General features: G+C 32.4%; 1 protein-coding gene across 1 annotated transcript in view; it reads right to left on the bottom strand.

The window, feature by feature from the left end:
- Positions 1 to 1,046: 1,046 nt before the first annotated feature.
- Positions 1,047 to 13,254, bottom strand: part of LOC118739277 (zinc finger protein sens) — a 24,239-nt gene continuing 12,031 nt past the window's right edge. The window contains exons 3-4 of the mRNA XM_036470515.1: positions 3,364 to 3,514; positions 1,047 to 1,394 (exon numbers count right to left, since the gene is read on the bottom strand). Of these exons, the coding sequence (XP_036326408.1) occupies positions 1,177 to 1,394; positions 3,364 to 3,514 (369 nt within the window). The 3' untranslated portion in view covers positions 1,047 to 1,176. The remainder of the gene's footprint in view (positions 1,395 to 3,363; positions 3,515 to 13,254) is intronic.

The following is a 13,254-nucleotide window of genomic DNA, read 5'->3' as shown; positions in this document are numbered from 1 at the left end:
TAACATTAATTTTACAATTTACATAATTTAAAAAGGCCGAAAGGTTTCTGGAAAGACCAAATTGTGAAAAAAGTGTATTTACAGCTATAACTAGTGGCAATACATGAAATTCCAATAAATATTTGAGCAACAATAAATGAGCAAAAATACGTACATATGTACATATTCGTTAGGGCGGGTAAACTTTTTTTTTACTATGCGCTTATAGCAAGAAGGATTGGACGTGTAATTCTAAGCGAATTTTCCGAAGAAACCATGTGTCTGAAATCGACTTGGAGTTTGCCGAATTGCGAAAATAGGCTTCGAAGAAAATGTGAAAATTTGCACTGTTGCGCATTCTGGGGGAGGTTTTAAGAAAACGATACGACATTAATCCCCTATGGTATGTTTTTTTTTTTAGAAAATTTAAGCACTTTTTTACGACACTACAGAAAGATGCGATGAAACCTATTTTCGCAATTTGGCAAACTCCAAATTGATTTTAGTCACAAGGTTTTTCGCCAAATTTTGCTTAGAACTCCACGTTGAATCGTTCTGTGCATAGTCGAAAAAATCTCCCATACAAATTGACCAGCCCTAATACATATTCGTGTGTTTAATGGGTGGAAATTACTATTTATGAAATTTGTATTAACTTTCGTTTAAAATTTTATTCCTAACTAACTAAAACTAAGATCTTATAGGCAATACTAAGAAAGTTAGAAAATCAAAGGCTTTGTAACATTTGCATGCCTATAAAAAAAGCGCACACCAACACACAGTCACTGGTTTATGAAAATTTCATCGGACTAATGCTTAAATGCTATTTGCTTAACAACTACATATTTACTATACATGCAAACATATCCTGTATGTATATTTGTGTGTAGAAAACTTTGGCTTAAACGACTTAGTATCTCAGCAGACCAACTGGAACCACACAATGCGTACTGGGCGTAGATTAACTTAAACTAATTACCTTTAACTACTTACTTATTTTTCAGTATAAATACTCTTTTATAAATAAATATTATATGCTGTAATAAATATCTACATTACTTTGTATCTGGGTTCTTACAACACAAACTTTACCACACACATTTAGCCAATCCATAACGGATATTTGTGCGCCGGTACGATCAACAAACTACCAGTCTTTATGCAGCTTAGGGCCTCTTCCGACCCGTACGCGTGTCTTCAGCAGCTACTGCTGCTCACCTCCATCTTTACAGGCGCCAAAATTTCCTCGTGCCGAGATTCGCGATGACGACGCAGATCCACTTTGCGTTGAAACGACTGATCGCAGAGACCGCAGCCGAAAGGCTTATAGCCGGTGTGTTTGCGCATGTGCGTGATGAGATTAGAGCTTTGGCTGAAAGCTTTCAGGCAAACGGTGCATTTATGTGGCTTTTCACCTAAAATGAAAAAAAGGAAACGAAAGTAGAAACAACGAATTAATCAATAAGTTCATTACGAGAGAAGATATGAAAATCAAGTTTTTATGATCGGTTCGGTGTGATTCAAAACAGATGCATAAACAAAATTTCAATACGCGTTGAAATTGAAGAGTGTATTGACTCGAATTCGTTTTCAAATCTTTTTTTTTTATATTTCGCATCGGTTAGAAAAGCGCATAAACGAATAAATCATTAAACGCGAAATCAAAATTGGCTATTATTTTCTTTATACAGCCCGTTTTTAGTTGGAATTGTTATTATAATAAATTTGTATTACTGTTCGCTTCCATTTCGGTAGGTACAACGCGCAAATTTATAAATTTATTATTAAAAAAATGTCGAATAAAACTAACAGAATTTGTTTACTTTTCAATACGGTCTTATCGAGTGCGCTATAAAGACTGAGGAATAAAAGTTAGAAAGTTCATTGTTAATGCGGGTTTTTCGTAGGTATAAACAAAATAATAAAAATAGGCAGGTGGCGTGAGCTACACAGGGGAGGGGGTGGAGCTTTAATGGTGGAGCAATTAAAAATATTAATCACTTTGTCGAGTTTCCATTGAAGGCAGATAGTATGGAAAGGAATATCCTTTAACCCTTTGTAGGGTAGCCGTTGCAACAAATGATTTTACACGCTTGTGTAACAAAATCACGCAATTAGTAAAATTAAATCAGATAACAGCGGCGTATGTATGTTGGTTTGTACCTGTATACAGTCGCATATGCATGGCCGAGTGATTTAATTGTTAGCAAAGTGTCGACATTATTGTACGCTTGAGTGACACGTGACTCGCGTTTTCACACAACTAAGTTGAGAGTGGCCGCCCGAGCTGACTTTTTAAGTGCAATAGTGCAATTTTACAAGGTGTGTTATTTTTTTAATGCAACTATGAAGGCGAAGGGACTTACATATGTATGCTTTTTAAAGCATAACTGAAGTTGTGAGGAATTTTTTTTTATTGAATTTTTTGAATTGTTAGGGGCTTTGCTTTGATTGCTATGATTTTTTAAGCGCCTATTGTTTGAAATCGGACAAGAAAGCCTAAAAATATTTTAATCCGATTATAATTTGATTTCAATTAAAATATGATGAAGCTATTTACTAATATTAATTTAACATTTAAAAAAAAAATATCAAACGAAAATTCTCAGGAGGATTTTTCACTTACTTATTTCCGAATTTGCTAATTTTACCAAAATTAAGAAAAAATAGTGCCAAAAAGCTAAAAGAGATATTTTTCATTAAAATTATTTTTTTTTATAAAAAAATTTATTGAAAAAGTTACTTATTTTTTATTAAAACTGTAGTGTTTTACATATGCATATGCCTCAGTCTTGAAAGGGTTAAATAAATTGAAGAGGAGAAAATGGTGTTTTTTGTGCGAATCTCAAATTGATAAGGGCGGTAGAAACAGCAAGAGAAAAAAGAATGTATGTATTATTTGCTGCCAAAGAGTCAAATTTGAAACTTTGTAAAGGGTAGTAGAAAGTAGAGCTTACTTTTCCCTGTGAAAATTTAACCCCTCGAGGAGCTGTGAGAATTTTCAGAAAGTAAGTAGTAGTAATTGTTCTTACACAAACACCCTGTTCAGACAATTGTCCACCCAATCAAACAGATTGTTTCACAACTAATGACCGATGGCAAGCGACGATAAGGCGAGTTGTGTGCAATAAATTTTACAGCCCATATGTTCAAGTAACACTGAAGGGATTTTGTGGGGTGAATTGCAGAAAAAAAGATACTCTAAAATTTGATTTCATTTCGCTAACATTGCTGAGGCAAACGCGGGCGCCAAATCTGTAAAGTTATTTTCTTAAAATGTAATATAAACCATTTGAGAATTGCTGGCCAAGGCGCTAAATATCTTTGAAATCATAAGCACCTGACACGTTACACTCAAATCTTTATAGTGGCTTTTAAACTCACCAGTGTGTATGTATGTGTGCTTTTTCATATCCGATTTTTGATGGAAACGCTTGCCGCAATATTGACAAGGATACGGCCGTGTGTCGCTATGTATCAGCAGATGTGTAGATAAAGTTGACGAACGCTTAAAGGATTTGCCACATTGCTTGCACTGGAAAAAAAGAAAATAAGAAAATTTAACTACGTAGACCATTAAAAATATATACATACACATGCACATGTAAAACAATACAAATATGGGTTACAAACATAGCGTTACTTTAATGCGGAATGGTGCTGTCTACCATTTTTAATTTTTTCCAACAGCAATTATGAGCGAATTTCTTAAAAAAAACACTATTTTTAAATAGAGACTGTAACTAGTTTAATGCGGCTTTTGTAGAAAACTGGATTTTTAGGAGAAAAGTAGTTAGCACTTTTCTGTTTTAATACATACATAAATACATATCTATTATATTTATTTAAAACTATTTGCACAGCTTTTCAAGAAATTGAGACTCTTTGAAAATAAGTTATTTATTTATCACAAAAATATGTACATACATATGTATGTGTATGTATATACTCATGCACACAAATTAGCTAAGCCATATTTATGAAAGATATGTCAAATCTCTTGAGGAAGCCACTAAATACAGACACGCTCGTCAATATTTACTAAACACAGTTAAACAGCTGAGAGGAGAGTAGTAGTAAGTATCTGCGTAACTGCGAAATTAAGAATGAAAACAAAAGATTGGCTTTGGGGAAGTTGTGAAAGAGTTTGAGACTAAGAATAATTTAGAAAAATATTTCGTTATATGTATGTTTATGTACTAGAGGGCTGCATGAATTCATTTAAACTTCTAGCCAAACAGAGTACATTTGAATATTTTACTTCACATAAAAACACTCAGCGTATGGAATTTTGTAAGTTATGAATATACATTTTGTTTTAAATTTTTCACCTTCAAATGGAAGAATGTGAATGAATAAATGAAAAATATTCAAATAATTCAAACTCATTTTGGTTAAAGTTTTTTTCTACAAACAAATTTTTTCGTATTGTATTAGGTGCGCAGCAGTACATACATATGCATGTTTGTACATATGTACATAGACAAAATTTTTTGGATATTCATACAAAAAATTGTCATTTATTTCAATTCAGTTTACTTTCACTTTGTTTGAATATGTATTGTGATGTTGTTGCCATATATCAGAACAGGTATTCACTCAAATTTAAAAAAAATTCAAGCCAAAATCATTCATTCGTTTTGAAAATTAATAATTCACGAATTTTTTTGAATGAATTCATGCAGCCCTCTAATATGTACATAGCTGTAAATTTGATTGTGTAAAAGAAGATTTTTATTACGTCAATGTAGGCCAATATTTATTTACACGTAAATTTAATTCTGTTATACTCATATTTACGTATGTACATGTGGTTTAGATTAGTTAAACTTGTGATGCCACGTGATCCACAAAAAGTGGATGCAAGTGTATCGAGGATCCGGTACTCTAAAATACCTACCAAATTTTTTTGTTTTCCTGTGCTGAGCATTATATGCGGGACCTGCGAAAGTAGGATGTAAAGAAGCGCACGTGACTTACGAGTTCACTCACGTCTACTCTCCCTCACTCTTGCCAGACTGTCCAGATGCTCGTGAATATTCGCGTGTCACGTCACTATTCTTGTATAAGCTAGTTTGCATCGGAGGACCTTTTTAGTAGGCAACGAGTTGATGACTTTAAAAAGTTGCCTGCCTTGTGTGTTCCTGAGCATAAAAATTATAATTTCCTAACATTCTTTTTTTTTTATTAAGTAAATTGGATACTATATATTGCATTCGGTGCAGCCTAGTTGCCATCGAATGTGTGACTTTTTTTGTTGGAGGTAAGCTATTTTAGACTACATATTATAAGACAGGCGCCAGTTCTTTGCTACATTTCTCCGGTCGAGCAATGATGTGATAAACAAAGGCTTTATATTTTGGATGTTGTTTAACTTTTGCCAAATAATAATAATTTTCATTGAAATAGCTTGGTATGCCTCATACTTCAGGGATACCTGTACTAAAGTTCCAAAATTGGCGTAGAATGTGGCTTTTAACAGGGCAATTCTGGCTAAGATAGTAAAAGGTCTTTCGTAAGACAAATGAAAGACAGGTGGCAAAATAGTTCGAAAGACTTTTGTTATTCTAGCACAAAAGTCTTAGAAAAAAAGCTCTCTCATTCACCACTAGTGGGGAGAAGCTATTTTGAGAGAAAGCACTTGTATGTACTAGGGCAGCGGATTGTTGTTTTTCTTTTTTTTATTTGTTTCCTTTTTAATTCAACGTTCTTTAAAATTTATGCTTTATTGTTGTAAAAAGAAAAAAAATATGTATAATTTTTTTAATTTAATTTAATTTTTAGAAACTCATCTTATGTTATTAATCTTTTTTCCTCCTTAATATAACTTTGTTTTAAGTTTCAAATGTTCTTTTAAAAAGAATATTTTTATAATTTCATTTAATTTTCAGGAACTTATATTTTTTTTTTCTAATAAAATTTTTGTTCTTCTTTTATATTAATTTCATTTACTTTTTTGAAACATTTATTTTTTATTTTTTTAACTTAATTTGTTTATTCCTTTTTAATTTAATTTTATTTAATTTTTAGTTTTGTTTAAAAAAATATATTTTTTTTAATTCTGAAGTACTATCTTTTTTTGTAGAAAAAAATTGTTTTTTTTTTATTTTCATTTAATTTTTAAAAGTGTTTTTATTTAGTTTTGCTTTATGTTCATTTTATTTATTTTTTATTTAATTTTCTTTTGTTCATGAGTTTTTATTGTTTTAAAAATAAAAAAATATATATTTTTTAATTTTATTAAATTTTCAAAAAAACGTATTGCTAAAATTGAACAGCATAGCGCTATTTAAGACATCCTCGTTAGCAGATCTTTCAATTAGTCTTTCAAAGACAATAAAGAGCTTTCAAGATAATTGCCAGAATTGTTAATTGTCTTACGAAAGACTTTTGTCTTGCGAATGTTAAGCTGTGAGCCTGGGGTGCGTGACTCACCGCTCTCGACATTCCCTTCATTTAGAGCTTTCCAACGGATGCCTCTTTTGATAGAATAAAAATATGAATTGTCCTCAACCTTGAACACTCAATTCAGTGAATATTGAAAGTGTACCGGATTATGGTAAACTTAGTTACCGGCATGGCCCTTAGGGCCTGGGGCACAGCACTAATGTTTTGTTCATTGTTCCGCAGATTTCTGTAGCACGAACGAAAAATCGATTTGTTGCAACTCAGCACGATTTGAGTAGACTTGTAGCAATTCACTGCTCTTAATACAATACAGCTTTGCTTCCTTCACACTTTCTTTTTTTTTTTGTTTTTGATGCTTTTAAACAGAGACGTCTATAGACCCATATATTTAGTACAGTTGAGCAGGAGAATTTTTAGAAAAAGCTGTACAAATTTATGATAATTTCGGAAAGATTTTACTTATGTATATGCATGTAGCTTTGGGAGCACGTTGTGTTGAGGTTCCACACAAATGTGTCCCCGTTTCATTAGGTAAACAATTGCTGGCGGATAGTATTTTCCTTTGCCTTTTGGAATCATGTGGGTGACTTTTCATAAATCCATAATGCTTTTGTTCGAGTCCCAATTGTTTGGTGAGAAACAGCTTTGCAAATAAGTGGATAAATAACGAACGAATCAGCAATAACAAATCACAAAGAGTATTTTCTAGTGCATACGGTGCATAAGAAATTTGTTTGAGTTAGAATGATTCTTTAAAAAGGTTAAGTAAGTTTGTGCTTAGCTGTGTAATTTTTCACCTTACAACTATAGCGCTTGGGAGGTGTTTTCTAAGATTTTACATATTTTATTGTCATGAAATCAAACTAGACATTTATTAGTCCGGACTGTACTCAAATACAGCTGAACTAATTTTACGAGTGTATATACAACAAAATGAACTCAAAAACGTTCGCTCAGTACTGTGTAGCTCAGAATGAGCGCGAACAATTCTGTGAAATACAAAAGTGACTTGTTTTTGTTTGCTAACTAATTTAGAACAAAGAAACTAACATTTGCGCAATAAAATATATCAGTTGATTTTATTTAACTCACTGATTTAAAGAAAAAAAACAAATATTTTTAATATAGAATTTTGCCTTATTAAACGGCAAGAGTAACTTTCGTTGAAATAATTTAGATTTACTACATACGGTTATAAAAATAAAATGTGATCGGATATTTCAGAAGGAAGAGTATTAACCACATTTTCGCCTTAAGAATCTGTCTGAACTCTGCAACGTTCCTTTCGACGGGAGGTTCGGGCGTAAATGTGATTTTATCTTGAAACAAGCATTCCGCTTTTGAAATCATAATGGCTTCGAAAATAATGAATCATATCACGGAAGCCTTGCATGAGATCCACTACTTGTGATTACGACCACGGCAAATGTTTGAAATACTACTACATACTTGGCATACCTCGATTTTTTATGAGCAATTTCTGCTCGACTAATTGAGGCGCTCCTGGAGACAAAAGCTGACATCACCGCCATCGAAGAAATGCGAAGGACGGAAGAAAAAGACGAGCGACTAACGACCACTATTGTGAGCGTTGGCAGCGCTTTTATAAGTGGTGAAAATGTTCTTCTTGCCAAAACAAACCAAATAAAAAAAAATTACATTGATTATAAAATGACGATGATTTGCAAAACAAAAATTCCAATTTTGAAATTTTTATTGGGACACTGGAAATTCATTCTGAAATTGTTATATATAGTACATGAAGAATACTGTAGAAATATATTCCTCGCCAATATTTACTTACTTATAATTAACATCGTTATTAGTTTTTCTCTCTGACGTCAGGATTTTTTTGAAAGGATTTTCAAATTTCTAGAATATGATTGAATAAAAAAATTATTCAAAAGATTCGGTGCGTTGTAGAACAACAATATGGGTATCAATTAAAAGGAGCAATGTTTGGATTTAAGAAAGAATAAGTTTTCTAGTATCCTTGGCGACGATATCAAGTTTTTAAAAATCGCTTTGTAATTTGTTTGTTTAAAATATATTTTTTTTTATAAAAAAATGTATTTTTTGCTTTCAAGTGTTTTTTTTTCTAAAATTTTTATATACGAAGTATACAAATATACATACCAAAACAAAGGGGGTTTAACCGCCTTTATAACGATACCAAATTTAAAAAAAATTGTTTAGTAATTTTTTGTTAACTAATTTTTTTTGTTTATAAAAAAAGGAATTTTTTCAGTTAAAGTGTTTTTTCCCAAATTTTTATCTATAAAGTATACAAATACGCATATCGCAAGAAAGAAGGTTTGATTGCGTTTATAACGATATCAATTTTTTAAAAATCGGTTAATAATTTTTTTGTTAAAAATATTTTTTTATAAAAAAGGGTTTTTTTCCTTGTAAATGTTTTTTTCTCAAATTTTTACATATGGAGTATACAAGTATGCATATCAAAAGAAAGGGGGTTTAATCACGTTTACAACGATACCAATACTTTTTAAAAATCAGTTCAAAATTGTTTGAAATATAAGGCTTTTAATTTTTCGAAGAACCGACCTTTGACCCCTTATAGCACCTGTAATATAAGTTTGCACAAAAAAGTGTTATACCATTTAAGTAAAAGAAAAAGGCGGACTACGTCTATATTTTTAATTTTTAGTTATTTACATATAATAATAAAAAATAATCTTTTACTAAAGGTTCTATTTCGAACTTCGAAGGCCCATATCTCGATTTCGGATGCTAACTTCGAAAAACGGAGAAATTACTTTTTTACCCATGACTCAATATCTTAAAAAAATTGGTTTGGTCCAATACCCAGCCGAGTACTGTACAGTGTAATGATTCCAGTATCTTCATTTTATGTATATGTGCAAATCTAAAAAATAGGTACACTACGCGAACAGAAAATTTGCAGAAACTTGCAAGTTAGACGAACAGCTGATAGAAATTTTGTTTACATTCAAAAGTATAAAATTGAAAACGTAAGAAAACAAATCCCGAAGTCTTATCCTGACACAGTCCACTGACTAAACGAATAATTACTTACTTCTTACAAGTTTAATTGGTCGCATTTTGCTATTTTAATTTCCAAAGCATCAAATTCAATTTAGGGATTTACGTAAATTCCAACCAGGTGTTTTTGATCAGCTGTTTTCTTGTTGGCAAATTGCTGCTCAAAATGAAATGTCATTTTGCTCTCTCAATTTCCCCTAGTTTGCAAGTTTTTTGCGTACGCGAATACAAAAAAGCTGATAGTTTTTATAACGTTCAATAATTATCAGGTAAGCGAATGCGGTACTTTGACTCTACGAATTTCATTGTAGAGTACAAAGATTCACAGTTATACGTTGTACCAAAAATTTTAAATATATGGTACGCAGCTGTTTTCAACAGCGGATATTTTAAATCTGGTACTTGTTGCCGGAATTAAAGCAATGACAAAGATTTATGTTGCATTTCCAGTGCCTTATCTTCTTTTAGTTCCAAAAAATCCAACTCTTCTTCGCTTTTCTTAAAAAGGAGTATTTCGGATATTGTAAATTCATCCTCAATTATGTTACATAAACAAAAAGGTTTATGAAGTATGCAAACGTACATTTAAATAATTTCAAATCGGCAAATCTTTTTTCAAAATCTGGCTTTAAATCATGTGCAATATTTTTTTCTAGCCTTGGTGAAATATTTTTTTTTTGAGATCATGAACAAAAAGACGTAGTTTAGCTTCAAAACCTTAAATAATATCAAAAGCAAAATCATTTTTATTATCTCATTCAATTCAAGTTTTGCAAATGTTCCATCATATCGGTAAAGAACATTAAGTCAGAAAGCCAATATTCATCCTCCAATTGCCGGTAATGTTCCGATCTCAATTTGCGTATGTGTACATGAATGGAATAAAATAAAAATAAAACCACACAATGGAATAGAATGTCCAGCAAAGAAATATGTATTTTAAAATGTAAAAAGAGCCAAAATGTTCTAAGCAAAGAGAAGGTAAAAAGCCGCACTTTGTTAAGCAAAGGGCCGCATTTTTTCAAAGAGCCGCGTTTGCCCACCGTTGTCCTAATATATAACGCTTGTGTGAAACAAGATGGTCGGAAAAATAAAAGGATATCGGGAAATTTTCAGAAAATTTTGAAGTTGTGGAAGCTTTAGAAAAGTGTAAATTTAGGGAAACTTTTCCACAAGAAAATCTGAGTGTCAATGGTGAGCTGCTATAAAAAGGCTTTAATTAATGACAATTGCTAAATATTCAACGTTGCTGGAACCTACAGCAAACATTTTGCAAATGAAGACATGGGTCAATCAAAATGAGTACTGGCGGCGGTCTATAATAATACCGTATCTGCATTCACTAACGGCCTCTTTACAACCACGCTTTTCCAATGAAAATACTCCAGCTTTGTCGATGTCTAGATTGAAAAGGTACAAAAGAACGCGAAGCATTTTCAGCAGATCTATGATCTAGGAATGGGCAGTGAACTTATTCTTTGGTAAAATTTATGGAAGAAAAAGGAATTGTCCGAAGAAGATTTGAAGGATGTTGCAGTTGTAGATCTATTAAAAGAAGAAAACAAATATCTAGTTACCAGCGATAAATAAGAGTATTCCATTTTGAGTGCTTTTCCATGCAAAACAGCGACTATAGTGTCGTTTAGTACACTTCGTAGAGTAGAAACCTGGCTCAGAAGCACAACAGGTGCAGAGAGGCTTTCTGGACTATGCCTCATGAGCGTCCATAGAAAACTCATTACCGAAAACCGCGAGATGATTCAGGAGGAAGAAATCGAAAAGTTTGCTGAAGATCCGAGACGTTTGTTATTAGCGTAAAAATTATTAAAAAAAAAAAACTATATCAAAAAAATTAACAAGTATATTTCGTTTTGACGCACCCCCTTACATCAGATCCTGGCTACGCCCTTGTATATAGACTGCCGAAAAACAGTATTGGCACAGAGAATTTTTTAGAATATATGCAACAAATTTTTTTTTATTCAAATTTCTTTCCGCAATTTTTTTATAAAAATATGGTTCATTTCTACAACAAAAAAAAAAACCTAAAAATATATTTTCTAAAATTTGTGCAAAACTCGCCAAAATTCGATAAATTTTCATATACAATTTTCAATTTTCTAATTCGATTTTTTTGAGTATGCAATTTTGTAGCCCATTAATTCTAGTACAAAAAATACAAGTTTAAAGTTAGCAAAAAGTCATGCTGATTTTTGAGAATTTAGAGAATTTTTTAAGTTGAAGGTGTTTAGGCATTTTTTCCATACAGAGTATTTTCGATTTTTTTTTTTGTGTGAAAGAAAGGGTGCATTCCAAAACGTCAAAATACAAAGCATTAGTCTCTTTTATTTCTAAACCACACTAGAAGAAAAAATCAAACTTGCGCAACCTGATTGAAAGCTAGCATCTACGTGGTTGCGCACATTTGGCATTACAATCTGCTGAGGTTCAGAAATAAAAGAGAGCTTTGTATTTTGATGTTTTGGAATGCACCCAAACTGCGGGAAAAGAATTGCCAAAAATTAACGGCAAATCCTAGCTAGTTCAAACTTGCACTTTATTATAATAATATCTATTGGGCTATATACCTGCATACTCAAAAAAGTTCTAAAAAATCTAATAACAATTTTGAAAGTTTGCACAACAATTTATTGAATTTTCCTGAGTTTTGTACAAAGTTTTGAAATTATATTTTTCTGTTTTTTGTTGTAGTATGTATGTCTGTACCTACATATGCATCATATGTATGTATGTATGTATATAGAACTCAACACAAAATGATCTTGTTGGGATATAGTACAGTGAACGTATGAAAAATCAGACACAAACTCAAATGTTTAAACAGTTTGTTGTGTCTCAATGAATTTGAGGGCATTTGGAGGTGCAGAGTGGCAGCAGATTATGGGCTGGTGAAGCGTAGTTAAGGAAAAGAAAAAATACTTAAAAAAAAGACGAATTACTTTACTAACAAAGCAATTTATGTATCCATATGTATTTTAACACTCTGACACACACACACACACACACATATGTACATATACACCCACACTAGCTAGATTTATCATGTTTTTCGTTTTTAATAGTAGAGTACATAGTAGTCTTTGCTTTAGTTGACATTTCAGTTTGTATTTAGCTTGACACAAGTGTTTGCTACATTTATGTGGCTGCCGCAATACTTATAAACGCGCGTGTAATTTGGATTGGTTACGAGTTCAGAGCACTGTCAGCCGGGAATTTCATACACTGAATCCAGAGTTTTTGGCTATGCAGACTATGTTTATTTGAGTCTGGAGTTATGTATTTTTCGTATAGAAACACGCAGCTGAATGATGGGCTGTACGCATATCTATGTATGTGTTGTTTACACTCGATGTGTTACCAACACCTAGAAAGTCGTTCCTAAATACACACAACATTTGTTACACACAGACACTTGCTGCTTTTGAGCTGTACCCGTAGCATGAACTTATTTATTACTTATCAAACAAGTGCTTTCTTTGTACATATATCCGCCAGCTTTGACTATTGACTATTGACTGCTGTTGTGCTGACTGCTGCTGGAATCTGTGAGTGATATGTCAACAGCATAACTGTTTAGCTAATTAGCCACCATTGTTGCGCTCGAAAGCAGTCTTGCGCCATGTAACGAAGCGATCGCGGCGATCAGCGGAGCTCTGCACAGCAGACAGGGGTTAGGAAGTGAAAACGGAAGTTGGATTCGCCAGCAGATGCTGCTTTGCATTTCAATGAGTTGGGGAAGACCGACGGTTTTTTGCTTACTTTTTGGGTGGTTTCGGTTGGAAAAAAGGTGTGTCGAATGAGTCAAAAATGAAAAGGCATGCT

Source organism: Rhagoletis pomonella, unplaced genomic scaffold (genome assembly GCF_013731165.1).
Source record: "Rhagoletis pomonella isolate Grant_MI unplaced genomic scaffold, Rhpom_1.0 Rhpom_scaffold_00005, whole genome shotgun sequence".
Classification (NCBI taxonomy): Eukaryota; Metazoa; Arthropoda; class Insecta; order Diptera; family Tephritidae; genus Rhagoletis; species Rhagoletis pomonella.
Note: the sequence above shows the minus strand (reverse complement) of the source record. Positions and strands in the feature narration are given on the sequence as shown.